We start from the raw sequence: 27,561 nt of genomic DNA, 5'->3' as shown, positions 1-27,561 counted from the left end.
TGGGGCGAGAGATACAACATACAAGCAGAGAGATCAGAGTTAGGACTGGGACATCTAATGGCAGCTTCCCACTGTTGTGTTTTTGTTTGCTATATGCATAAACTTTCTCCAGCTACCCCCTAGATGCTACCTAGCAATTGGCTAATTTTTCATAGGTGTTGTCTCAGAAGTGGGTCTGGAAAAGGGAACTGAAAGATGAGAAGGCAATTGTCAGTTGTATCAGCTCAGTCCATTTCAAGAGGAGAGGCATCTAGGAAAGAAAGTACAGAGACAGTTTCATCTGGACTTAATGAGCCAATATTGATTTGTTAGAACTCCTCCCCTTCCCCACAAACTGCGTGTCAAAACTCAGCCTTATCTGTACTTCCTTGTGGTTATGCCTTTAAAATATAATCTCTCTTTAGGAAATTATAAAGTATTTGTCCAATAATACAGTCTGTATTACTAACTGGAAACCCTTATACGCTGCTACAGTGCGTGCAGTTTTCAGACCTGGCTTCATTTTTAACTCTCAGTGAGATCTACAAAGCAAGCCAGATTTCCTGAAAATCAGTTCAGTCATGCCTGAGAACTCAGGCTTAATATTGCACTAACACTAACTTCTTTTTCCTGAAATTGTTTTATATTCTCTGTCACTTAGAACTAGCTTGAGTCGTCAGACTCAACACTGAATATGGGGCAGCACGTAGCTTTTCCATCCCAAGAGAAGCCCTAAGAAGGAATGACTCAGTGCTCCACTGTTGATCTGAGGGAAGTGTATTATTTCACCCCTGTATGGGGTGCAGCTTGCTTCTCTTCCTCCTCCTTGGTCAGCTGGATTTGCTACAGAAAAATGCAGTGTTCTTTGTCCTGGTCAAAATCTACAATTTTTACTTACTCCACCACATCAGTTGAAGAGTTATTGATGAAAATTACAGGGTATTTTCATTTTCATAACTCCTACTTTTTAGGGTACTGGAGAAAACAGTTAGATCATGTCTGCGCCCATCTTAGAAGCTATGCTCAGAACAATCCAGAGTTCAGGGCTTTGATTGGAGAACCTCGAATGGGAAAGGTAAGAAATAGCTTTTGCATCTAGCATTTTTCTTGTGATATATCAAGGAATGATTGAAGAGAAAATAAATCTGATCAAAATACTGTTTTATTTTCTAGAAAATTAGCCCCTTAGGCCATATCTACACTAGGAGCGCATTATCAGTATAGGAATACTGGTGCACTATACCAGCACAGCGCTCCTAGTGTGGATGCAGCCATACCAACAAAGCAGCACTTTGTACGGGTATAGTAAAACCACCCCCCATGAATGAAACAAGCTACGCCAGTTGAAGTGCAGCTTTGCTAGTAGAACTACATCTACATTAGGGGGTTCTGCTGGCACAGCTGGGTTGTTCGGGGATCACACACCTCTTCCCATCCCGACCGATATAGCTACGCAGGAGAAGTTTGTAGCATAGACCTGGTCTAAATAATTGTGCCAATTATTGTCTTGATTCATCTACCTGTGTTTTATTTCTGTCCTACTTTTTTTCCTGCTTGCTCTTTCTAATTCCCCTTTGTTCTCTTTTTCTCACTTCTTTCATTCTATTCCAGTCTTTTCTTCTTAGTTTGCTGTTGAGTTCTTTCTGCTTTCTCTCTAGTTATAATTCCCTTCCTTCTCTCACATATTCTCTTTGGAACCACCCCCAAAGTTAGGGGAGAAGGTCACCACAACCTTAAAGGCCTTGCTGACTGATCAGAGCGGAGGTGTTATTCAACTGATTTTATTATATCCCAGAGCAGATGTTCACTCCTGTGCCTTGGGTCAGCACAAGGCCAATGCACTATTTAAGTCCTACTTATAAGTGGTGCATTTGCCTTGGGCTAGCCCTCTGCACAGGGATGAATTTCCTTGGTAGGCAGCAGTATGTAACTTTGTCTTGTATACTTTATTTCTGCCACAGACTATGCCATTATTGGAACAATGTGTTCTTACCTCAGTATTAGGCACTTGGCTTGTGCATGTTAGGGATATTAGCTCACTAAATGTCACCAGTCAACACTAAAAAATGGTTAGCTGTGGCTGTATTGATGGCTAAAATGGTCATACTGGGGAGATGGAAATTTGAGGTTTCTTTTACATGCAGTGACTGCTCTCAATGGCACAAATGCAAAAATCATATCAAACAGAAACAGTTGGAAAAAATACGTGCTTTAGATATGGTTACATGTGCCTGGGAGCAAGAATGGTATGTGCTTTGTGGAGGTATGGCATTCCATCAGATTCTTAGTACCACTCTGACATTGTGCAGGTTCCTGAATGTGAGAGTAATGTGAGTGGTGTCTATTTTAAAGCCTTTTTACGCTGCCAGAGAGCTGTAGAGGAGAATCAGGCCCATTGCAATTCGTTTTCTTTGAGAAGATTCAGGCATGTGCAGTTTGGAAAGATAATGGATACACCTCTACCCCGATATAATGTGACCCGATATAACACGCATTCAGATATAACACGGTAAAGCAGTGCTCCAGGGGGGCTGGGCTGCGCACTCTGGTGGATCAAAGCAAGTTCAATGTAATGCGGTTTCACCTATAATACAGTAAGATTTTTTGGTTCCAAGGACAGCGTTATATCGAGGTAGAGGTATATCTCTAGGCCTTTATCATCTTACTGTAATGAAACTTCTGCCAAGAAAAGTATCAGTGCTGATTCAAGGCAAATGCCAATATCTGGTCTTTATTAATGCTTTTTCATATTTCATGCAGAATATATATATATAAATGTATAAAAATCAAAGTTCTTACCCTGCAGTGATGCCAACTTGCATTGTAATCTTATCAGCTTTCATAAGCCAACCAGCTATGTGCCACTTGTCTAAAATTTCCCTGTAGTTTCAATTTTATAAATAAGATCATTTTCCCCTCTTTAAATCACTTTCATATAGTTATATGGTGTAGCTGCCACAGCATGGTGCCATTTCCTCCCCACAGCAGGCTGCATTTCAGTAGTGGATGACGTTAGCTCTATACGCACAGTGCTGGCACAAACTGGCACAACCCAAGTGGAAATTGTCGACTGGTGATAAGTTTTCCTGGAGCAGGGTGGCACAAGGTGCCCATATCTCATGCTCCATTGGGGCTCTGTAGCCATATAGTGCAGCCCAAAAGTGAGTGGGAGATAGGCCAGGTCAGCTGAGAAATATGCTTACTTAGCACCAGCCCCCCTTCATGGTAAAGCATTTCTATTTATCATATCAGTTGCATCTACTGTATTTATGTAGCACTGTGCACCATAGTATTTGCACATAGCTGCCCCTGTGGGAGCAGTGTGTGTGTGTGTAAATGCCATCCCTCTGCAGCCATGGGTGTGAATCTGTTTCATGATATGTACAACATTCTGGGATGAGAGTATAAGGAATCATTACTATTTTTAGACATTTGGCATATTCAGTCATTCAGGTTTCTCTACTTACCTCAAAATATCACGTTATAAATTCATACCCCTTCAATCAGTTAAAGTGGAAAGATGATTAGTTAATGTGCATACAGTGCCATAAAGAAGTAAAGTGTGAATTATTAATTATTATTGGTACTATTACTGTATTATTTATTTATGAATATATTGGTTCAGTTGATAAACACTTTCAGCCGACAGCAGGACTACTTAGCATAACTGAAACTGTCTTCCTGTATATTTATAAGAAGAGGTGTAACTTGTGCTTTTTTCCTTATAGATTATTTCTGCTACAGTCCATGAGGATGGTTATGAAGTCAGTCTCAGATTAAATTACATTCTTGCCATAAACAAGGTCAGTTTAGGGGACTTAGGCTAACCATTGGCGAAGTTGACCTACTGAGTCAATAGCCATTGCTTGACAGCTCAGCACAAATATGTATCTCTAACCCTATTCCAGAATTTCTCTTGTTGAGAGCATGTTACTCCTTTCTAAAGTGAAAGTCTTTTCTTTTTCTGTTTGAGCTAAGTAAACAGGAATCCCTATTGAGCAAATCGGACTTCATGGTCATGTTGCTGTTATCTTGTATTCATTGCCAAGGCATCTTATAAAGTATGCTATTAATATTAACATTCTTCTTTCAACGGAGAAGATTTTTAATAGTCTTAACACCACTTTCCTCCTGCTCTCAAATCTTCCTACTCTCCAAACGGTTGTCTTCTGGCACAAGTTTTCTAATTCTAAATACTGTTGAGAGGCAGCACATGCCATAGCTTTTGCTAATTTTGCTCTGAGGCTCTGCATGTTCCTGCAATATTACCTTGTTTACCCACATTCCCAATCCTTCCAAGGAATCCAGTTCAACTCGGAGATTTTCTTTTGGACAGCACCCTGATGAAAGGTGTTTCAGAAGGTGTATCGTTTGGCTTCTTATTGCTGTATCTCATTTGACAAGCAATATGTTAAGAGGTTTTTTTAATATATAAAATGCCCTTGCTTGGATGTGTATCTTCGTTTCACAATATTGAGGTGATGTTCAAGTTTTTGCGTTAAAACAAGTCTTGAATAGTGAGGAGCTTTAAAAACCTGTTTCCTTTGCCTGTGTTGAAACAGTATTAACTAAGATGGAAGACATTAAATAGCTGTATGTCTTTTCTGATAATATAACTTCCTTCCATTTCATGCCACTGAGGATCTTACAGAATTATGCGATCATCTGATTAAATGTCCACGTGTTCTGATTCCCCAGGGTATTCTCACTGGTCAACCAATGAAGTTTGACAATCATTATCTGAGCACTGTGACAGAAGGCAGAGATGGACGGTATGATAGTCAGGCTAGTTTGGGTGAGTTTTCCTATATCTTTACAATCTGACTAACTACAGCACTCAAGAATAGGAATCTGTCTCCTATGAATAACATGTTAGATGCTCAAACAGGGAAATTTACCACCGTGCAGACACCCTGCAACATTTAAAACCTTGAAATAGGTAAATGGGATTTAAAGGTGGGATCCAGAGAGGGACTTAAGCATTGAGGCACCTAATTCTTAGATGCCTAGAAAGATCACAAGAACAACAACGGGATCCATAAAGCCTCGTTAGGTGCCTAGGTTCCCTGTACAAAGAATGGGAAGAGAACGGTGTCTTAGAGTGCAATCCACAAAATCCAGCATGCTAGGCAGGGAGCCAATGGGAGATGCCAACGAGAGGGGGCTGTGCTAAATTCCATCCCTCTCATAGATGTAGGCATCTAAATCAGGGCTGCAGAGAAGTGCCTGTCTTTACTTAGCAGTGCATGACCAGGAGCCTCTCTCCTGGAGTCAGGTGGCTTAGGCTTCTGAAGGGTTTCTTGAGGGAATGAGTTAGGCCTGCCTCTCTCCACACAAAACAGCTGGAGAAGGAGGTAGTGCCGCTGGTACCCACCTTGTAACTTTTATCCTAATGGTTTTGTCTCACTGCTGTGAGATGTAGGAGGCCCAGGTTCAGTCCCCCCCTCTCATAGGAGTGCTATAAGCACTGAGCTCTCATGTTGGAGCTGTTCCACTGTGGATAAATACTTAAACAGCCATTGGGCCACAGAGGGAATGACTCTGTGGTCCAGTAGTTAGAGCCTCCACCCGGGAGATGTGTTACCCAGAGTCCAGCCACCATGCTGCACTCACTCTTTCATTATTTATTCACAGGGGAAAAGCTTCAGGACAGACTGAGGGACCCTGCTGTCCTCAGAATATCCACAGCTCAGTGGTTAGCACACTCTCCTGAGAGGTGGGCGATCTTGGTTCAAATCCTCTCTCTCCCATCCTAGGCAAGCACTCTGACCATGGGGGCTAAACATTGTAAGGCAGGTACCACTCCCACCCACCCTAGTTTTTGAATGGGACCTGATCCAGTTGGGGGCCCCTGGACTGAGCCCTGTATGCAGGTTAGGCATCCATATGCCTATCTTGTGAATCACTCTAGGGCTTAAGTGGAGATACAGGCGTCTGAACACCTAACAGGAGGCAGCAGTGTGCATGCCTGGTGGGTGAAACATAGGCACCAAGCAAGTCTGGGGTTTAGGTGCTTCAGTATCTTTGTGGATCTGGGCCTAAGTGATTGATGTGCAGGCTGTGTCAAGTGCTCACAGACACTGAATTACGTCTTCAGAGAATAGCTGAAAAGATCACGTAAGTGCAGCTGAAGCTCGATTTTTTAAATCCTAGTTGTAAAATCCATGCACAGTGACACTGTATGGCTCTAACTGGGCAGTAATAGAATCATAGCAATGTCGGGCTGGAAGGGATCTCAAGTGGTCATCAAGTCCCAGCTCCTGCATACCTAGACCATCCCTGACAGGTGTTTGTTTAATATCTGAAGGCCACAACTTGTAGCTGTTGTTTGTGGGGGGTTGGTTTTGCTACATTTGACAAATGAAACAGAACTGACAACATGTCAAATCCTGAGCACTTGCAGCACCCATTGGCTTCAGTAGGTGTAACTGCTCAACACATGTGAAAATCAGGCCACCGTTGTTAGATTCTGGCTTTTTGCTTCAACAGCTACTGCCATTTAAGATCAACACTAGTCTTATAAATGCACATGCCTGTGAATTATCATTATATTTATTTCTGAATGCTTTTATACATACCTAGACAGACAAGATGGGTGAGGTAATATCTTTTATTGGACCAGCTTCTGTTGGTAAGAGACACAAGCTTTCGAGCGTGCACCTGAAGAAGAGCTCAGTGTAAACTCAAAAGCTTCTCTCTCTCAGCGACAGAAGTTGGTCCAGAAAAAGATATTCCCTCACCCACCTTGTCTCTCTAATATCCTGGGACCAGCACGGTTACAACAACACTGCATTTACACATTCCTGTCGGTTTTCCTTATTAGAGCTATTATAAACCAAGTTACCTGAGATATGGGATGTGGCATGGTCTGTGGAGTTAACCCATTTTCAATGCTATTCAGATCTGAAACACTCCAGCTGAAGTTCATTCCAGTACAAATGGCCAGCACAAGGGGCCACTCTGGATAGGGGTTGATTTCATGCTGCCATAACAATGTATGAATGGCTCCTGAGTTCTTGTTACACCAGTAGTATCACTTTTAGTTTTAACTCTGGATTCTCCCATTTTAGTGTGTGAAGAGGGTCACAGCATCTCAAGCCCCAGAGAAAAAGCAAAAAGAACAAAGAAGACAAGAACATTTTTAGAAAAAGAAGATAAGCTATCTGTATGTATATGCAACAATTTGAGTGTAGGAAGGATACTGAAACTGCCAAAGTGCTAATGCTAATTGATACATCCAATGGAAAAACTAGGCTGCTTTATTTTTTAACACCTTCCAAATGCATTGGTCTAGGAGAACATTTTGGAAGGGAAAGGTAGAAAATAGTCAAATTTGGTTTAAAAAATAAGGATTGTCTTTCCTAAATAGGAATGGTTGGTTGGCATGTATATATTTTTGCAGAAGTTGGATTTAACCAAATTTCCCCCTACTCTCTGAAAAAAAATTTTTTTAACTAGATAGCTTTCATTTTTTAACCAAAGCATTACTGTCTGGACATTATGCAAGTAGCTTAATGAAAGTATTTTGGACACATTCTTCTCCCTTTGAAGTGAATGGTAGCACTCCCATTGGAACAGGATCAGGTCCAGAATCTTTGTCACAGTTACAGATTGGGAATGTTAATGCTACAGATGTGTTATGGAAACCTTTAAAGGCAAGCCACCAGGGACATGTGGTTATATCATCTATCCAGTGGGGACAAGAGGAGACTTGTCATAAGAAATATAATACTAGTAACTGAATTTTCAGGGCTTTTAAAAAAATAAACGAACAAAAAACGAGATAGCTGATTTTCAGTGCAAAAATAAACACACTTCCAGTGAATTACACCCCAAATAAAAGATCACATTTCTGCAAGCCCTACTTCATGAGAACCTCTGTGTGGCAATGTGCCGGGGCCACGGTATGGGTTTTACATGCGGAAGTGCTTCCTTCACTCCCTGCTATTTCATAGTCTCTCCTGGGCTTAGCACATACTCAGGCTCAGCCGAAAGCCACTGGGCCACAGATCTAGGGAAACTATGGGGTGAAAATAATTGTATAGGCTAATCCTGCCATTGGCTTGAGTTTGCTTGCCGTAGTGACTGAGGCGCAGTAGGATTTCCCACCTCTTTCTGTCCTCATGTCACCCATGTACAACCCAGATTTTCAGGCTGGGTGATGGAGTTTGGCTTAAGTGAACAAACACAGTTAAAAAGCAAGACTAGCAAATCACAAAATGTATTTTGTTAATGTGCTTTGGCAATTGGAGTTTAGTTTTATTTGATAAAACTTCACGGTATGCTAGTAAATATTATGCAGTGCATTTTGTAAAAATGGGAAGTCAAAGGCCCTGAATTGTCAAAGATTCTCATGTGCTTACCCTTATTAGCTTGAGTATTTATTTTATTTCAGTAGGGCTACTCATGGTGGTAATGTTAAGCACATGTATAAGTTTACAGGATTGGGACCTCAGTAATAAAACAGTTGACGATAGCACCCTGCTATTCAATATTGGCTCAGAAATGGGGGAGACAGCCTTTTTTTGTAGAAATTGTGTGTGGATTAGCGAGGTTCAAATGCCTTACATGCATAAGACCAAATTCTGCCCTCAGCTACCTTTGCACTACTCTGCCACCATGAGTTCCCTATAATCATATTTCTACTTTGTAAAACATTATTGATTGGTGTTGATTTCTGTATTTTCACAGCCTGAGGCTAGACAGCTCCTGAAAGAAGTGGGTCCAGAAGGGGAAGGACAAATTTCATTGGTAGAACAATTGCTTGATGAAGTAAGTTTAAGAAGATAAAGTAATTTCTAGTTCAGGTTTTCAAGACACGGATCCAGGCCCATTTTCCATTTACTTCATGAACTTTAGTCCTGCTTTCATGACTTATAATAAGAAAAATAATAGTAAACCCACAGAAATTGTTCTAACGGCAGATCACTGCAGTAGAGCTTTTAGGCCTAGATCCTCAAAAGTAGTTAGGCTCTTAACTTCCACTGATTTCAATGGAAATTAGGAGCCTAAGGGAATGTCTACACTAGAAATGCTACAGCGGTACTACAGCAGCTGTGCTGCTATAGCATAGGCACTTACTACAGCAATGGAAGAGGTTCTTCTGTCAGTGTAGTAAATCCACCTCTCCACAATGCGGTAGCTAAGTCAACAGATGAATTCTTCTATGGTCCTACCAGTGTTACACTGGGGTTTGGAGCAGCTTAATTACATCGCACACAGCGTTTTACACAGCCCTAAACGATGTAGTTAAGTCAGCCTAACTTTGTACTTTAGACCAGCCCTAAATATTTTTCAGGCCCTGGGCCTTACTGCCCCCAGTATTAAAGAAAATGAACATTTAAATAAAAACCAAACAGGAAAATCTGTTTGCATATATTCTTTTCCAGAATTGATAATGAAGAGGTATGAGTTTGCCCTGATCCCACCAAAAGCATTGTAGTAAGGGAAAAAAGTTACCTTTTCTGTAACCATTTTATGGGTTAAGGACAAATCCTTAGTAGAACTGCTGCAAGCCTGCCCTATGGTAGGGCATGCACCATAACTCTATGGTGATATGCTGCACAGTTGAATGCAAGGAGAGTGAGAGCTTTGAGGTGAAAGCAGGTTAAGGAGTTCTCCACTGGTCAAATCCATCATCACAACACTACCACCACCTCTGCCTGGAGCTGTGGCCACAAAGCAGCTGCAATGGGTGGGGAAGCCTTTGACCTTCTCTCCCTCCTAGTTTTTTTTTTAATATGGAGATACACCTATGGAAGGGACCTTGAAAGGTCATCAAGTCCCGTCCAGTCCCCTGCCTTCAAAGCAGGACCAAGTACTATCCCCCCTCTTTTCTTTGGCCCAGATCCCTAATGGCCCCCTCAAGGATTGAACTCACAATCCTGTGTTTAGCAGGCCAGTGCTCAAACCACAGAGCTATCCCTCCCCTGACAAATACATGAAAGTTGAATTTTCCAGGCTTGACTGTTTCTGAATGTCAGAGCAGATTTCAGAGAGACTCTGACAACTAAAGCTGAGTTTGTTCTATTAAATCAGGGGAGGCAAGTTGAGACCTGTATAGCTTGTAATAGCTAGTCCTCTTCTGCACATTCCAGGGAGCTGACCCAAACTGCACCAACAGTGAAGACCGACCTGCTTTAACAGTTGCTGTCCTAAACAGACATGATGAGGTGGTTCCACTTCTTGTCCAGAAAGGTGCTGATATTGACCAGCAGTCAGGACCGTAAGTAAGCAATTTCTATCCAGAATCCTCTATTGAGCTTGACCGGCAGAGGGACTTGAGACTTATATTTCACCCAAAGGGACTAACCTCCTAAAGTGACTGTGAATCAAATTTTCAAAACCAAACAAAACCACCCACACTTGGAAACAGGTAAATCAACAGACAACTTCCCCTTTTATTGCTTCACTTTAGTTGGCCGGCTTTGAAAATGTGGCCCCATATTTTAGCTCTACAAAGCCTCAATCCTCCTTTTAAGCCTTTCCCCTCAATCTTCCTGTCACTGGTACCTTCTTTTCCCCCCTCTCTCAAGTTCTCCTACCCCACTCTCAAAAAGAAGATAGTCACCTCACCAGAGACTACATTTGTTGGTTCTTGATTTTCCCACCTAGTTTGAAGCAACTGGTACACTAGTAGAGATAAAACATTCCTCTAAATAGTCATGACTTCCTTTTTAAATAATAGAAATTAGAGTGCACCCTGTTTTCCTCCCATACAGGCATAACAACACTGCTCTTCATGAGGCAACTTTGATTGGATTAGAAGGAAAGAAATGCATCAAAGTCTTGTTAGGGTAAGTTCTGCTGTTGTGGCATCTAGTGCAGATCGGGGCTACGTGTAATCTATATGCATCACACAGAAGTAATCAGTAACAGGTATGGGCTTGATCCTGCAAGGAGCTGAGTGCCCTCAACTTATGTTGACTTAATAGTATGCTGTACATGTACAACAGGACCCAGGGCCAAACTCTGATATCACTCACATTACAACATGAGTAAGCATCAGAATCTGACTTTGGGATTTACTTTTGAGTTACAGTAATTTGAAACAGATTCCTTTTCCAAAGTAGCTTGAGCAGTCTGTTCTTTATTTACAGCTGTAATGCAAACATTAAAAAGAAGAATGAAAAAGGCTTATCAGCATATGACTTGGCACTGAAGACTGGGAATGAAGAAATAATTTCCTTGTTTGCTAGTAAGCTTGGACAGGGAATGCTGGACAAACTGACCAAGCCCAAGAATATCAGTCTGGCCATGGCTTGATTGTTGCTTTCTTATCCAAGGTGGAGCTGGATGCTATCTATGTTTGGAAGAAAGTGGATTTTTTGTTTTTAAAAATCTGCATCGCCAAGGCTTTTTTTTTTTTTTAAACTGACTCCAAGGGGCTTTGAATCAAGCAAGTAGCTGATACCTTTTGATATCAAAATGACAAGTAATCTTCTTATACTTAGAAGAACTACAGGATTGAGCCCCAGAAGAGTAATTGTGCCTTTAAGATTAGGATGCTGTTGAAAATACCTTATATGGATCATTCACCACTTGTGCAGTGGTACCCCTAAGACAGCATTTACTGTGATTAACTTATTTCACATTTTAAAATAAAAAAATGAATTATGTGAACTATTCTAATAGGAGAGATTGTTAGACTTCACTACAGAATACTCAATTTGAGCAGTTAAATAAATCATTGTGCATGAAGTTTCCTTTAGACATTTATTTATGTGTCAACATGAGAAAATTTCAAAGGAGCTTTGCGGAGTCATGTAAGAGATTTAGGAACACATGTCAATGGTAGTTGCAGTCCTAAATGCCTTATGTGATTTTGAAAATCTCCCCCTTTGTTTATAAGTATACATCCCTTTGATCCTTGCATGAAAGGGACCTCAACTACTACCACCACCCAGGCACAAAGAGGCAACTCTAGAGAACATATATACAAGTCAGACACTACACAATGCAAGTCGCAGGGGCCTAGGAGACCAGCTTCTCAATATCACGACGTGCACGCTCAGATTCTTCCTTAAACTCCGTCACTTTCTGAGAGATTTGCTTTTTCTGGAAAGATCAAAAATGAAATTCCTTCAGCTTACTACAGGCAGTATCATGCTCAGCTTAGTGGGAAAGGACAAGGTACTACAGCTCAGCACTCCCCCCCAGGGCTGCAAGGTGACATGCTGGCTGGCCCAACACATCTCAGAGGGGAGACTAATGAAGAAGTGTCTCATTGGCAAGGAAGCCAACTACTCAGGAGGCTACCTAACAGGTCCTAGGACTGGAGGCTACATTAGCCTTTAGAATTAGAGGACCTAAAACACCCCAATTCTGAGCTGTACATACAATCATGTTTCTCGTTCGTTCCTTGTCCAGTTTCAGGAATTCCTGCAGTGTCAGGTCAACAGGGTTCTTACGGAGGGAGAGAAAAGCGCAGCCAGAGGAGTGTTTCCTGTGCTCATCTCTAGGAAAGGGAGACCAGGCTCATGTTAAAGGTACACAACTGTACTCCAGTGCAAAGCATTTCAATAGTTACTTGCTTTCACCCCATCCCTCTACCACAGCAGTTCTCAAACTGGAGTCCTTAGAGACTGCCCAGGAGGCCCACAAAATGTTATGAGCAGAGGCATGTGGGGTCCTGCTCATGGAGTCAATGGTTTGATGCAACCCCTTCTGATGGCAGGAGGAGCTATCAAAATGTTCACGGGCCCAGGAGGGCGCACCACCTCCACCTCACCTGTCTGGGCTGGGGGAGCAGGGGCACACAACCAAAAATTGCAGTGTCACTGCAAAAGAGAGATCTCCCCCACCATCAGAAGGAGTTGCCTCACAGCCGCTGACTGCATGAGCAGGCAACAGCTAACCAAGGAGAGACACCACTGCTCTGCCCTGCTACATCAGCTCTTCAGGTAGCAGGGCCAAATGGAAGGCAGAAATCTGGCAGGGCACATCTGCAGCCTCCCCACCCACACCTCCCCATTGCCTCTGGATAGATGCTGCAGTAAGAAGCAGGCACACCCATTTCACATCTGTAAGGACTTATACTTTTTTCCATAAAGCATTGCCAACAGTACATGTTCATATGAAGTACACATAGTTTTGTCAATCCATTTATCAGTTGGGAGACTATGATGAACATTGCATTTGACAAGGGGGCTGTCAACAAAAAGAGTTTGAGAACCTGTGCGCTACCGTATATCCACTACTCACAGAACCACAAGTGAGTCACTCCACAATCCCACACCCTGCGATACTGAGAGATACCAGCATACTGGTATTTTGCTAAAACACTCCACCCTTGAGGTTCAGCTGGCATTTCAATCCTGAGGTACTTTCCTCACTCCCAGCCATTTTAGTCTCCTCAGGGCTCAGTCCCAAACCCATAGCAGCTGGGCTATGAGTTCAGGGAACTATTTAAAAGAGCCTAATCTTCTGTTGGGATTTCTATTAAGAAAAGTAGAACATAACTCTCTCTCACTTGGCAGGAGTGAAGAACAAGGTCCTGGAGGAGGTTAAAGACAGGAGTGTTCCAGTTGCTGATCAGTGATGTGCTGTCTTGAATAGTATAGTACTCTGGCTTCACTCCCATATTTAGCTGACCTTTGTGTTTGTGACTTTCACACACTCCCAGAGGGGGAAGCTATTGTGAGTCCTACAGTGGAACTCCTTCCATTGAGGTCCAATAGACCGGCTCCACTCCTAAGTGAAAATTCAGGTTACTTACTGAGGACACAGAGGACATTAGTTTTCCTCCTGATACTTAAAAGAACATTGGGTCCAGCTACCAAAGCAGCCCTGGGGCAGCAGAGGCTCCTTGTTCTCTGAGAATTCAATACATAATCCTGCATTCGTGCAATAATCAGGGGATAACTCACCCAGGAGGCACATGCTGGGTAGCTTCCGATGTGTAATGAAACAGTAGTTGGCAATGTACCACACAGCCAAGAAAATGAAGGCTGCCATGGGAGTTTTTGGCATCCTGGTTTGCAGGGGTCTATTCTCCCCTATTACAGGCAGCTTCTATCTGAAGAAGCCCCCGTGGGCAGAGTGCAGGGCTATTGTGGCCCCCACGGACTGGGATACTTACATGGGGTCATCCTCGGGCTCCCAGCCTTCCAGCTCCTTGAAGCAGAAGAAGCACTGCACCACATCGGGCCCATTCTCACTGGGGCAGTGGATGAATCCGGCTTCTGCCATCTGGAGCGGGGGGGGAGGGGAGAGAAAGACGGGATCAGCGAGACCGCCCAGCTCCTTCCAGCCCCGGCGGGGGGGGGGGTGCCCAGTCCCGCAGGCTCGGGGGGCCTGGAGGGGGAGACCCGCGGTGGGAGGCCTGGGGCTCAGGGGACCGGACCGGGCCAGCCTCCGAGCCCCGCCAGGCCCCGGCTCCCAGCCTCACCCGCTGCGGGGTGCAGGCGCAGCCCTCGGTGAAGGGCCAGCTGCGGTAGGTGGCCAGGCGGGTCTCGCTCAGATAGAGCTGCCACTCGGCGGGCAGCAGCGCGGCGGCGGCGGGGGCCGCGGGGCACTTCATCTTCAAATCCCGGCGGCGGCGCGGGGGCTGCCGGGACTGGGCGCGGCCGCGCGCGCCGGGCACCCTGGGAACGGTAGTTTTGGGGCGGCCGCGCGGGCTGGGCCGTTATAACGGCTGCCGCTCGCGCGTGAATAGCGCGTCACGGAGAGGCGGGGTGGGAGCGGGAGGGCTGACATGCGGGGATATAGATAGATGTGTGTGTGTGTGTCAGGATCGTGGGGGCATGGACGTGAGGGAGGAGCTATGGGGACATCGAGGCCATGAGGATTGTGGGGGGTGTCAAGGCTGTGGGGGTGTTTAGATGAGAGAGGGACTGTGGGGGGTGTCAGGGCTGCGGGGTTGTTGACCTCAGGAAGGGGTTGTGGGAGGGGCGGGAGCTGTGGGGGGTGTCAGGGCTGTGGGGTTGTTGACCTCAGGGAGGGGTTGTGGGAGGGGCGGGAGCTGTGGGGGGTGTCAGGGCTGTGAGGTTGTTGACCTGAGGGGCTGTAGGGGGTGTCGGGGCTGTGAGGTTGTTGACCTGAGGGAGGGGTTGTGGGAGGGGCGGGGGCGGTGGGGGGTGTCGGGGCTGTGAGGTTGTTGACCTGAGGGGCTGTGGGGGGTGTCATGGCTGTGAGGTTGTTGACCTGAGGGAGGGGTTGTGGGAGGGGCAGGGGCTGTGGGGAGTGTCAGGGCTGTGGGGTTGTTGACCTGAGGGAGGGGTTGTGGGAGGGGCGGGGGCTGTGGGGAGTGTCAGGGCTGCGGGGTGTTGACCTGAGGGAGGGGTTGTGGGAGGGGCGGGGGCTGTGGAGAGTGTCAGGGCTGTGGGGTTGTTGACCTGAGGGAGGGGTTGTGGGAGGGGCGGGGGCTGTGGGGAGTGTCAGGGCTGCGGGGTGTTGACCTGAGGGAGGGGTTGTGGGAGGGGCAGGGGCTGTGGGGCGTGTCAGGGCTGCGGGGTTGTTGACCTGAGGGAGGGGTTGTGGGAGGGGCGGGGGCTGTGGGGAGTGTCAGGGCTGCGGGGTGTTGACCTGAGGGAGGGGTTGTGGGAGGGGCGGGGGCTGTGGGGAGTGTCAGGGCTGTGGGGTTGTTGACCTGAGGGAGGGGTTGTGGGAGGGGCGGGGGCTGTGGGGAGTGTCAGGGCTGCGGGGTGTTGACCTGAGGGAGGGGTTGTGGGAGGGGCAGGGGCTGTGGGGCGTGTCAGGGCTGCGGGGTTGTTGACCTGAGGGAGGGGTTGTGGGAGGGGCGGGGGCTGTGGGGAGTGTCAGGGCTGTGGGGTTGTTGACCTGAGGGAGGGGTTGTGGGAGGGGCAGGGGCTGTGGGGAGGGTCAGGGCTGCGGGGTTGTTGACCTGAGGGAGGGGTTGTGGGAGGGGCAGGGGCTGTGGGGAGTGTCAGGGCTGCGGGGTTGTTGACCTGAGGGAGGGGTTGTGGGAGGGGCAGGGGCTGTGGGGAGTGTCAGGGCTGTGGGTTGTTGACCTGAGGGAGGGGTTGTGGGAGGGGCGGGGGCTTTGGGGGAGTGTCAGGGCTGCGGGGTTGTTGACCTGTGGGAGGGGCATGGGGAATGTGGGGAGTGTCATGGCTGTGAGGTTGCTGACCTGAGGGAGGGGTTGTGGGAGGGGTGGGGGCTGTGGAGTTTGTCAGGGCTGTGGGGTTGTTGACCTGTGGGAGGGGCATGGGGAATGTGGGGAGGTGTCAGGGCTGTGGGGTTGTTGACCTGAGGGACTGTGGGGAGGTGTCAGGGCTGTGGGGTTGTTGACCTGAGGGATGGGCTGTGGGGGGAGATGTTGGGGCCATGGGGGATATTAGGGATGTCAGGGTTGCAGGGGTGTTGACAAGTGTCAGGGCAGTGGCTGAGGCACTCTACCGTGAGTGGTATTGTTGCCCTGCTTTGCCCCAGCCCTGCTGTGTGGTAGTTTGGGGAGCAGGACAGAGCTCACCCCATTCGGTGAACGGCATGAGCAGTGATATAGGTGGTGAATTGCAACCCCCACCCATCAGTCTGAGCCTGTAACTAGAAAAGGAAAGTCTGGAGTCAAAGAGGATGGCTTTGGGTCTGTGCTGGGAGCAGAGATTGGGCCCTTATAGGGAACCAACAGAAACAGGTGAAAGCTCAGTTGATCCAGGTTTGACTGCTTCTTGCATTTTACTGAGCACTGTTATTTGTTTTACCATCATGCCTAGGAGCCCGTTAGGAACCAGGACCTCATTATGTTTGGCACTGTACAAACAGAACAAAAAGACAGTCCCCACGCCAAGAGGTTTATAATCTAAGCATGAAAGCCAGTTTTGTTTACTGCTACCTAAAGATGAAATTTTTATATTATAATTGAGGCGGGCTTGAAACCCTTGTATAGCTTGTAGTTACTAGTCTTCCTCTTCTACAGTCCAGGGAGCTAATCCCAACTGCATCAACAATAAAGACTGACCTCAGACCACAGAACTCAGGGAGGGTGCGGGGGGGTGAAATTGTGGCCCCTTTGGGGAAAGGTTGCTGATAGGCTGGCATCCCAGCTGAGGCTTGATTAACATTCTCAGGTATATGATGGTTGTGCTAAAGATGAGATGTGTCTGAGTGGGGAAGTTGGGATATATATTTCTGTTAGTCTTAACTTATTTCCTTCTGTTAGGTATGCTACGCACAGAGCAACCTTATCTGACGCACAACGTGGTGCTTTTGTGTATTAATTCATATGTGCTGGCTCCCGCAGAGTAACACTACAAAAGATGGTGGTGTTACTACTGGTTTTAAAAAGAACAATACAAGCTGTAGCTGTCCAAGTGTAATAACTGCCTGCTAAGATCAGTACTGAATTTGCATAGTAAATTAGCTCTTTCCAGTATATTCTGCTTAACTCCATATATAATGTGAAAAGCACGCTTTTATGGAAAATATACTGTAACTTTAATAACAGGTATTGTGAGACACTTAACCCCTTAGGCTAATCCTTAACAACCCAGTCCAAAGGAAATCCTGTTTTGTGAATGTTTGCCACAATTGGCAGATGAATAACAGCCTCTGTGTGGGTGTCTGTAATTCACAAAAAATCAAACGTTATGCTGTCTCTTTTTTCAGGGAGTTAGTCAAACCCTGTTTCTCAGTTCCACTGAAACTCGTTATAAATACAGCTAGATATATTACACAACTATCTTCATGAAAACTTTCAACGTCGTTTACATGACGTTTGTTCTGGATCATCTCAGGATTTTATGGTTGCCATCACATGTCATGCAGGCAGTTGCCATCTTTACTCATAGTGTTGAACACACTCAAGTTGGGAGAAATTCTGGCCCTTTTGAAATCAATGGCAAAACTGCCATTGCCTTCATAAGGCCAATAATGTTTGGCTCCAGACTGAAAGTTGAGCAGGAAAATATTATTTCTTTGTCATGGGCTGACAGTTGTCTTTTTTATTCTGTCAGGGCAATGAAATTTTTTTGCTGGTTTTGTTTCCAGATTGCTATGAGGGAGAATGTTCAGCTGAATGACTGCTCTATCAGTGGTGTGGTAAGATTTTATAGTGATTTGTTGTCTTCTGCTATTGCTACGATGGGCTTCGGACACTTTCTATACTAGCTTCATCTTCATAGGTCACAATGGTGGTAGACTGATTCCCTGCAGCAGAGGAGAGAGAGTATTCCTGGTGGAAATCTTGTGGTGAGTCTGACTGAGCTGCAGAATAAAGAGCTTTTGATGTTCAAAACTCTATAGTTGCAGGTTACCACAACAGATGGGACCATTGTGATCATCTGACCTGCTGCATAACACAGGCCTTAATTAATTTTTTTAACTAGAGCCTATCTTTTAGAAATATATTCTATTTTAAAGTTTTCCAGTGATGGAGAATCCACTATAATGCCTGGCAAGTTGTTCCAATGGTTATTACCCTCACTGTTAAATTTGTATCTTATTTTTACTCTTAATTTGTCTAGCTTCAGCTTTTAGTCACTGGATCTTGTTATAGTGAGGGGGAAAAAAGATGCCTTCCTTCACCATTATACTGTCCACAGTTACATGCTGAAGAACTCTTCCAGGTGATTAAAAGGTTGATTAATCATGTCTCCATTTGATATGGGGGGTTGATTTTTTTCCTCACTGGGAAGAATGTTCATGTTACACTGCAGATAATAGCTCACGGCGGATCTGAGTGATATCTCCTGCTGCTGAAGCAGTGTTTCAGGGGGATAAATGCCAAGTAGTGTGTACATTTCAGCTAGAGCAGCTCATTGATGCTGTGGTGGTGCTAGGGAGGGGCCTTGAGGCAGATGCACAAGGGAGTACTGTTGCTCAGCCTTTAGAATTTGAGTACTTGATTATTTGACTGTTAAATTGTATTATTGATGCCTAAATGACCATTTTTCTGAGCAAGTACCCAGGTTGTGCCTGCAGCTACAATGATTGCACATACAAATATAGAAGTGCAACTAGGTACACATTTGTACCTGTGGACTTTGAGTCTTCATGTTTAAAAACTTGTTCCATAGTGTGTGCGTAATTCATAGTGCACTGAACTTGTGAATTAATATTATAGCCAGATAGTACCACGTCTCTAAGGAGCCCTTGATGTTTCTCCTTAAGTAAGTGGAATATCTGGCATCCAGCCCAAATTTTCAGAAATATTTACTAACTTTGGGTGCCTCAATATTTTGGTGCCCCCAACTTGAGACCCAAGGGCCAGGATTTTTGGTGGTGTAGCACAACTGGCTTCAGATGGAGCTGTGGGCATATTTAGCACCTCTGAAAATCAGACTATAGGTGTCTCAAAACATGTATTGAAAATCAGAGATTACTGCTGAAAATGTGGGCCTTAACTTTCAATAAAATTATTTATTTCTACAAAGAAATCAAAACTACTGCGGCCTCCTGCCCCCTCCCCCCAGCCTGTGTCAGAAAGAGTATGTCTCTAATCCAGGTTCTCAACATTCATTCCTGTGGATGGAAAATAGATCTACTTTAAAACAGGCTGCACTGTTTTTTAACTTAGATGTCAATCACATGGAAGAAACTGCCTTGTTTGTCTCCCCCCAAATCGTGAGTGAATGATGGCACAATCAAGGTTTGGAATTATTCTACTTACCACTGGCCACTCTGCTGTGGAGGGAGAGAGGGTCCTCTGGTATACTATTACTTGGATAACGCATTGACATTTCAGGCAGGTTGTGCTTTTTGCATAGAACCTATTGCAGTAATTGTGGATATTTCCTCATCTGTGAGCTTCAGCAGTTCTTCACTGCAGTTAGCCCAGGTGATCAGCAGTTGGGTTAGCCTGGCCGAAGTGTGAGTGGCCGCACTGCAAAGCCATACCCAAGTTACTGCACCCTCACCCATATGTGTCGCTAGGACTGCCCATGATTCTTTGTGCTGCAGTAAGGTCAGCTGCTCTTTTATTCTTTCCCAGTGAATTGTGTGAGAACTTGTCTGTCCTTTTGGGAACACGGGGTGGGAAGGCACTGGAGAACTGTCTGCACTAAAGTGGTTTACCCTGTGTCCTCACTCCAAAGTGGGCTGGTTGCCAGCCCAAGTGAAAGTAGAACCTGGCCTTTAATCCACGGCTCCAGCTGCGTCAGATTGAAAGTATAACTAAATTTGTATGAGAAATTTCTATGTGGTCAGGAAGGGGGTTAGAGAGCCAACACCAAGTAAAAACCTGGACTAATTCTGCAGTGAAGACATGTACCCTTTGAGGGTGGTCTCTGAGTCTGCTCCTTCAGGCTTCAGTTTTTGTGCTGATTATGCAGGCCTCATTTTTCCCATATAAACATGTTTTCCAGCTTCAGAAACAGCAAAGATGGAGAAGTTCTTAAAGGGCAGCTCTAATCTGAAAAGCAACTATGTAAAAGTGATGCTATCTTAATTAAAAACATGTTCCCATTTATAGTCAAAGCTGCTGACCTTACTGACTATAAATAAGTTATGCTACTTCTTATTCCTGTAAACATTCCAGAGCCAAGAGAGTAAGATGGATTGTATTTTGGTTTGTACATCATCAGTAGAACAATTAGCTAAGTTTTGACTGCAGAATTTTTATAGTTGGTAATACATGAGCCAGAAAAAAAATAACCTTGACTTTCAGATGCCAGGCTGAGTCTGCAGGACTGGCAGTTAAAAATCCATTGTTTTACTTGTAACCTGAACCAGTTTGATCAGGAAATTATGGAGACATATCAGACATGGAACCTCCCCAGTGTGGTCATTACAATGTCACTTCCACAGTAGTCACAATCTAAGGAAAGCTTGCTCTGTAGGCGGGTATTATGGTGGGGTGCTAGGGTTGTTGTCCCTTCTTGATGTTACAGGAAAAATTACATAAGATCTGGTGTATTCATTATGAAAGTGTGGTGAGGTTCAGTGGCAGGAGCCAGGCACACAAAAATGTTGAAGTTTCTTAGTTCTCCTGAAAGGACAAGGGAAGCCATGTGGAGTTTAGTGGTCACATTATGAGGCCTGGTTGATGTTGATGCAGCCCCACATATCCCTGTTCTGAGGATTATTTCTCTTGCTGGCATGAGTACTCTCTACGGGTATGTGTGTGCGCTTAATACCACAAAGACAGCATTCAGGGATGCCTACTGCCAGGTAAACTCAAACAGTGCCAGCATGTGACCATTTAATTTCATATTTAAAGTGATTTTTTAAAAATCATGAACCAGGCTTGGACCCAGAACTTTCTGATTGGCCATCCAAGATTTTATACTTATCAGTCATCAAGATACAAGTATAATCTGAGTCAACAGCATGTGTGTTTCAATACATGTGGAAAGGTTTCTTTTGGAAAACCATGATAAATCCCATGCCTTACAAGTGAATAAAAAGATCTATAAGATTATAGTACTTCAGTAGCAAGAATCCACAATAACTGAGAATGATTACTGTGATCACACTTTAAGATCTGAATAGAACTGTGTAACTTAAGTCTCCTAAAGAGGTTTTTTTTCCTGTCCACTTCAAATGGATGCAGTGATCAAATGACAATACAGAACTTAAGTATCAGAGGGGTAGCCGTGTTAGTCTGGATCTGTTAAAGCAGCAAAGAATCCTGTGGCACCTTATAGACTAACAGACGTTCTGGAGCATGAGCTTTCGTGGATGAATACCCACTTCGTCGGATGCATCACGCATGAAAGCTCATGCTCCAAAACGTCTGTTAGTCTATAAGGTGCCACAGGATTCTTTGCTGCTAATACAGAACTTGAACATGTTTCATTTTAACACCCCTTACAAGCTAGACATTAACAATTTGTAATTGTATTCTCAGGAGAGACGACAAAGTGTCCTGCCAACTGTATTTACCTCCAGACCAGGCAATAAACTGGCTGATAACTTTTTTTTGTTACTAAGTGAGAACCTGGCTTACTCAGGTAGGAATAGATGAGCTCCTGTAAACATTGTTTTTATGAATACATTATACACCACAGAAAAATATTACAAAGGAAAACAGTCATTAAGAAAATATAGTACAAATCCTATGGAGGCAGTGTTATCTGGTGGGTGGAGCAGTGAACTCCATTAGTTAAAACAGTGCAACTTCTAAATGTGACTTCTATGTGACAACAATTGCATGTGCAACTATAAAAGTGAGCAGTCTTATTTTGGTTACCTTCAGTCAATAAGTAATTGACTGAAGCCATACCAAAATAAGAGTGTCCACAAAGACTTTTGCACTGGTTTAACTAAGTTGATTTAACATCACTTTTTTAATTAAACTAATGCAACATCTGTGTACAGACAAGTCCTAAGTGTTTTTACAGAGCCCAGCATAATGGGACTGCTGTCTCAGTTTGCACCTCTAATGCTATTGCAATAGAAATAATATCAAACCCAGAAATAACATGGACAATTAAAAGCATATCTAGGGCAAAGTTTAACATTTTTGACCAACATTTTTAAATGACTGTAACACAAAGAAAAAGAAGAGATTTATGCAGCTGGGTTGAGGAACTTTTCACAGCACTTTGCACAATTGTATGCTTATCTCTCTGGGGAAAGCTAATTTAATTACTTTTATTCAATATAAAAAGACATAGTGCTTGTACCAGCAGCCACTGCTGCAGGTCAAGTTGCAAAGCACTTCCTTTGTAACTCAAAATGCAGCCAAAAGTCAGAAAGTACAAATGTTAGGGTTAATCTTGCTACTTATGTGTATGCATCAAATCAGCCTTTAAATACATGCTCATATGTTATTTTAGATTTGAGTGTATCTAAGGCTGTAAGGAAAATGCTATTTGAAATCCTATGAGATCACATGACTAAAAATCCCATTGTAAATGCCTACATGCAAAATGATAGAATGAAAGTTGCATGTTAAACCTTAACTTTGTCATTTCCTGACTTTGGAGTGCTTCCTTGTAGAACCTTAACTATACATTAACTTAGTGTTTTACACCAAGGTTGAAATGTTCAAAGCCAACTGGGGCATTTAGCCATATAACTCAATGGTATTTGTGGGGCAGAATCACCTAGTTGGCTCTGAAAATCTCAATGATAGGTGCACTATACAGGCCTAATCATGCAAGCCCATGAGTAAGGACTAGTGAATAAGAATTTTGTGGCTTAAATCCTAAGGCCTTATCTATACAGCAACATCTCATGGAATTTGTATCCAGTTAACGGTGTGGCTGGCTCTAAAGACAATTTGTGTGACAGCAGAGAGCATGGCTAACGTTCTGTGTAGCCATCATGTGCTCATGGTGTTCTGCTCCTCACAGGCCTACGCTGCCATAGGGTTGTCTCTGTAAGCAGTTCAGCATGCTACTTTTGTGCAATATGGACAGGTCCCCTAACTACCTGCGTAATGGGTCTGGACAATCATCCTTCTTTGCTCCAGCTCTCTGTAGTAGGACATCCCAGAGCACATTACTGGTGATGCGCTGTGTTTGTCCTCGGGCCAGTCAGTCCTTCCTACAGCAGAACGAAACCAGGCACAAATCCAGTTTTGTGGGGAAAGGAGGAAACATTTTTTTGTCAGGTTGATATTTTTTTTAAATGACAGCTGTTAGAAGCTGCTCATTGATCTGGAATATTACTAGTCTTGGTGGAAAGGGATGAGTGACCATAGTGCACGTGCGGTGGGTGATGCAATTTATCCTGTTAGTCTGCAAACAGTCAGAATGCTCCACCATGTATGTTTGTAGTTGTGTAAAGGACATGTACACACAAGGGATGTAGCATTATATCAGGGGTTCTCAAACTGGGGGTCAGGAGCCCTCAGGGGGTCATGAGGTTATTACGTAGGGAGTTGCAAGCTCTTAGCCTGCACCCCAAACCCCACTTTGCCTCCAGCATTTATAATGGTGGTAAATATATTAAAAAGCATTCAGAGGCTTGCTATGTCAAAGGGGTCACCGATACAGAAGTTTGAGAATCACCACAGTATATGTACCAGACTTTACCAGTTCCCAGTCTTGTTTGTCCAAAGAATAATCAGATTCCTCTGTCAAGGTGAAGTGCCAAGCATGATTTTGCCCAAATTATTTAGTGCTCAAAAGAATTATAAAACAATCTCGTTTGCCTACCCTGCTCATCTTATGTTGCAGATCTAGATTCAAGATGACCCAAATGAAATATCAGAGGGGTATCCGTGTTAGTCTGGATCTGTAAAAGCAGCAAAGAATCCTGTGGCACCTTGTAGACTAACAGACGTTTTGGAGCACGAGCTTTCGTGGGTGAATACCCACTTCGTCGGATACATGCATCCCATGAAGTGGGTATTCACCCACGAAAGCTCATGCTCCAAAACATCTGTTAGTCTATAAGGTGCCAAATGAAATAGGCAGCTTCCATATCACGTAATATTAACATACACACTTAAGGCCACTTAGATTGATTTTTCTCCTGTAGGAGGAAGGTGAAATTTGGTTAGTCACAAAGGTAAGTTTGCTCAGCTGAATTTGGCTGTAACAAGGTGCTGGTTTAGTAACTGGAATTGCACAATCACTCTATGGCCCAGTGGAGCTGCAACCGTAATTCACATTGATGGGGTGTTGGTTTTCTAATCAGTGATAAGATTGCTTGGCAGTCAAATGGCTGAGACACAAAGGAAAGGAAAGCTCAGCAGTGAATAGCATGTGTTACTTACACTCTACCAGAGGGCTCTAGCTATTCCAGAGAAAGCCAGCTGCCCCATGGAGATTTGTGCGGGTGCTTGTTTTCATACTAATGGTCTTGAACAGCAGAGAGCCATTTGGAAGTTCAGGGATCTGGGTCCCTTTTCCATTTATGTAAGGCCTTTTCTACACTACAAAGTTTTGTCAGCCAAAGCTGCCTTTGGCCGAAAAAACAGGGGATGTGTACACACTACAAAGCTACTTTTGGTGTCAGAACTCTGCTGTTTTCCCGACAAAATAAAACTACCTCCATGAGAGGCATAGCGCTTTTTGTAGCAAAATTAAAGCGACAAAGCATCAGCATAGACACTGCTGTTTGTATTGTCGACATAACTGGCTTCCACCAGTATCCCACAATGCCTGCGGTGACTGCTCTGCTCACTGTTTTGATTTCTGTGCCCTGCGGGCATGTGCCCCTCCAGAGCTTTGGAAAGTATCTGACAGCCGACCCTGCTGCTCCCTTTGAGGAACAAAGAGCAAATCATTAATGGGGAATGCTGCTATTCTGCCCTGCACCAGGAACACAGGGGCAGGCAGACTGCTGCTGCAGGGAGCATTGGGTGGGGGGACGGAAGGGGGGACTGCTGTGCTGCATTGACATTCCTCAGCATGGGGAGCGGAGCTGAGCTCACAGAGCTGCTCAGGATGCGGCTATAGGAGAACTCTGAGGGAATCACAGAACCACAGATACACAGACAGGCAGAGCGGGCTGTTTCAGGAGAGACTGCTGTGCCATGCAAAGCTAGGGGATGACATGGGGGGGGTTCCCCCTCACCCTGCCTCAGGGTAGGTCGGTAGGTCAGCCTGCTGTCTCCCCCACCCCAGACAAACTGCTCTCCTCTCCCTCCCCCACCACAACCAGTTGAAAAGTGGCTGACAATCTACTAGGATGCCCCTGGAAGGATGGGATTGAGAAACCTGCACCGTGATGCTGTACCTGCCCCATGAAGCATTGCAAGCCCTTCCCAAAGCACCCTGTGGCCAGCTGCACAGTGGGATGGCTACCCACAGGCACTGCTCTCTGTGTCTGATGCAAGAGTTGTCAACAGAGTGCATCCACACTAACGAGCTACTGTGGACATGCAACAGCAGCTTTAATTAAAGCACTTCAATTAAGGCAGCATAACTTTTATGGACAAAACTTTATAGTGTAGACAAGGCCTAAGATAGATTCAATGTGTGAGGACAGGGCCTTATTTTGAGGACAGGAGATTGGAATCACTCCATAGTACAACCATAGCTGGTGGTTGGGGAGACAAGTGGTTAACATTCTGGGATGTAAAACTTCCTTTTTTACCTCTTCAGGTGGGTCCTCTGCTCGCAAAGAACCCTCCCTTTGGACTCCCGCCCCCTCAAAGGCCTCATGTTGTGGTGACAGGCTGTGCACAGCTCCCCTGGAACCCATCAAAACTGCACCACAGAGAAGGAAGTGCTTCCCCAGGACTGGACATGCTGCCTCCTCAATGCTATCAGCCTATGGCCCTGACCCTGACCTCCCATAGTGCTCCATTATAGAGTGGGGACGGCCCAGCCCATCATCTCTAAAGGAAACTTCAGTTTAATTAGCTTTTCTGCATTCTCCCTGAAGCAGCTGAATTTTGAGACATTATAGCAGTTTGAGTCACAAGTGAAAACAAACTCCATATCCTATAGAGCCATGAATCCAAACTTACCCTGAACAGGTACAACACGAGCAGCATGGCCCCACCCATCTACTTCAGACTCAGCTGGGAAGGACTTTCATGGGTCTCGAGGGTGCTTTCATTTCCATGACCATTGAGTGCCAGTGGTGTCTTGCTAGATTGCCTGCAAGAGCAATTTTACTGCCAGTTCTGGTGGCATCCTGCTTTCACACCAGAAGAACATTATGATGCAATATGAGAACCAAATTTCCAAAGGGGCCTCAACAAGGTAGCACTTTGTGAAGGGGACTTTGTGTATGCATAGGCAGCAAAAAAGCACACTGCAGAGAGTATATTCATCCTGGTAATCAGGTATCTCATTTTAACCCGACAGTTCTGGGAGTACAGTAAACTATAGGAACCAGGGGCAGAATTTAGACAGCTAACTGGCTGACTTTACATGAACTAGCAATATTTGCAAGTCAGAGAATGTAGCCATCTCTGTATTACCACCTATGCCTACACTTCACTTGCCTACAAAACTGCAGAGGAATCTATTTTACGTTTTTGTCCTCTATTGGCATGGCGTCTGAACACTTCACAATCGTTAATATATTTTATTTATCACCACCCCTGTGAGGTATGGAAGTGCCACTACCCCCATTTTACAGATGCAGAACTGTGACACAGAGAGGCTAGGTGACTTGCTTACAATCACACTGTGAGGCTGTGGTAGAGCGGGGAACTGAAGCTGGATGATCTTCAAGTCCTAGGCTAGTGCCCTAATCACTGGCCATCCTTCCTCTCTAGGACGGGGTGCAGTTGTGCACATACAAAATTAAGGGCCTCTTGAAAATCTCTGCATATTTTGTCTTAAAATCCAAAGAATCATTTCATTTCCACGGTTTATTTAAGATACTGCTTGATTTCATCATAATCAAACTTCTTATGTTGTCTTCTGGAGAATGTGGAAAGGGCCTGTTTAGGCAAGATCCTCTATGGCCCTTATGCAGTTGTGCAATAGAGGCAAGTGTAAGGAGCCCTCCCACCCCCACACACCCTGCTTGGCTTGTGGCTCTGTCCCTGCTCTCCTGGTGGTACATGGTGCCCTGGAGGGAGTAAGAAGTGGTATAGCCCCAGATTCTCCCACGTACAGACCGCGAAGAACATGCTGTACTAATGAATGAAAGGCTGTACCAGGGTGCGCGTTTCCGCTGCACACTGGGGGGTTCCACAAGGCCATAATAAGCCATTTTGGAACAGCAGAAAATACTCTGCTAGACATGTTCGATTTTGCATGACATCAAAGAAAGACGGTAGAAGCGAATGGTAGAAAAATAAATTAACACACTATATGACTGCAG

The 27,561-nt window shown here is 44.7% G+C and overlaps 2 protein-coding genes and 1 long non-coding RNA gene across 5 annotated transcripts in view; 2 read left to right on the top strand and 1 right to left on the bottom strand.

The window, feature by feature from the left end:
• DZANK1 (double zinc ribbon and ankyrin repeat domains 1) overlaps nt 1-11,679 on the top strand; it is a 33,881-nt gene extending 22,202 nt beyond the window's left edge. For both annotated transcript variants that reach the window (XM_030558094.1, XM_030558093.1), the window contains exons 14-21: nt 951-1,054; nt 3,708-3,782; nt 4,678-4,774; nt 7,050-7,144; nt 8,671-8,751; nt 10,077-10,204; nt 10,701-10,775; nt 11,079-11,679. In XM_030558094.1, coding sequence (XP_030413954.1) covers nt 951-1,054; nt 3,708-3,782; nt 4,678-4,774; nt 7,050-7,144; nt 8,671-8,751; nt 10,077-10,204; nt 10,701-10,775; nt 11,079-11,244 — 821 coding nt within the window. In that variant the 3' untranslated portion in view covers nt 11,245-11,679. The remainder of the gene's footprint in view (nt 1-950; nt 1,055-3,707; nt 3,783-4,677; nt 4,775-7,049; nt 7,145-8,670; nt 8,752-10,076; nt 10,205-10,700; nt 10,776-11,078) is intronic.
• On the bottom strand, nt 11,316-14,518 carry BIRC5 (baculoviral IAP repeat containing 5). The gene is made up of 4 exons (XM_030558101.1): nt 14,369-14,518; nt 14,060-14,169; nt 12,319-12,436; nt 11,316-12,036 (listed from the first exon to the last, which is right to left on the bottom strand). Exons 1-4 carry the CDS (start codon nt 14,498-14,500, stop codon nt 11,953-11,955), a joined length of 444 nt encoding a protein of 147 aa, XP_030413961.1. The 5' UTR covers nt 14,501-14,518; the 3' UTR covers nt 11,316-11,952.
• Nucleotides 14,519-16,165: 1,647 nt separating this feature from the next.
• Nucleotides 16,166-27,472, top strand: LOC115649274. Of its 2 annotated transcripts, XR_003999792.1 has the most exons (5): nt 16,166-16,576; nt 17,929-17,979; nt 18,063-18,129; nt 21,728-21,830; nt 25,881-27,472. It is a non-coding gene; the product is annotated as an uncharacterized LOC115649274 (long non-coding RNA). The 2 variants fall into 2 exon arrangements; XR_003999791.1 differs by lacking the exon at nt 21,728-21,830.
• Nucleotides 27,473-27,561: the final 89 nt, after the last annotated feature.

The sequence above is a fragment of the Gopherus evgoodei genome, chromosome 3 (genome assembly GCF_007399415.2).
Source record: "Gopherus evgoodei ecotype Sinaloan lineage chromosome 3, rGopEvg1_v1.p, whole genome shotgun sequence".
Taxonomy (NCBI): Eukaryota; Metazoa; Chordata; order Testudines; family Testudinidae; genus Gopherus; species Gopherus evgoodei.
The sequence above is the reverse complement of the archived record's forward strand: the minus strand, read 5'-3'. Positions and strand labels throughout refer to the sequence as shown.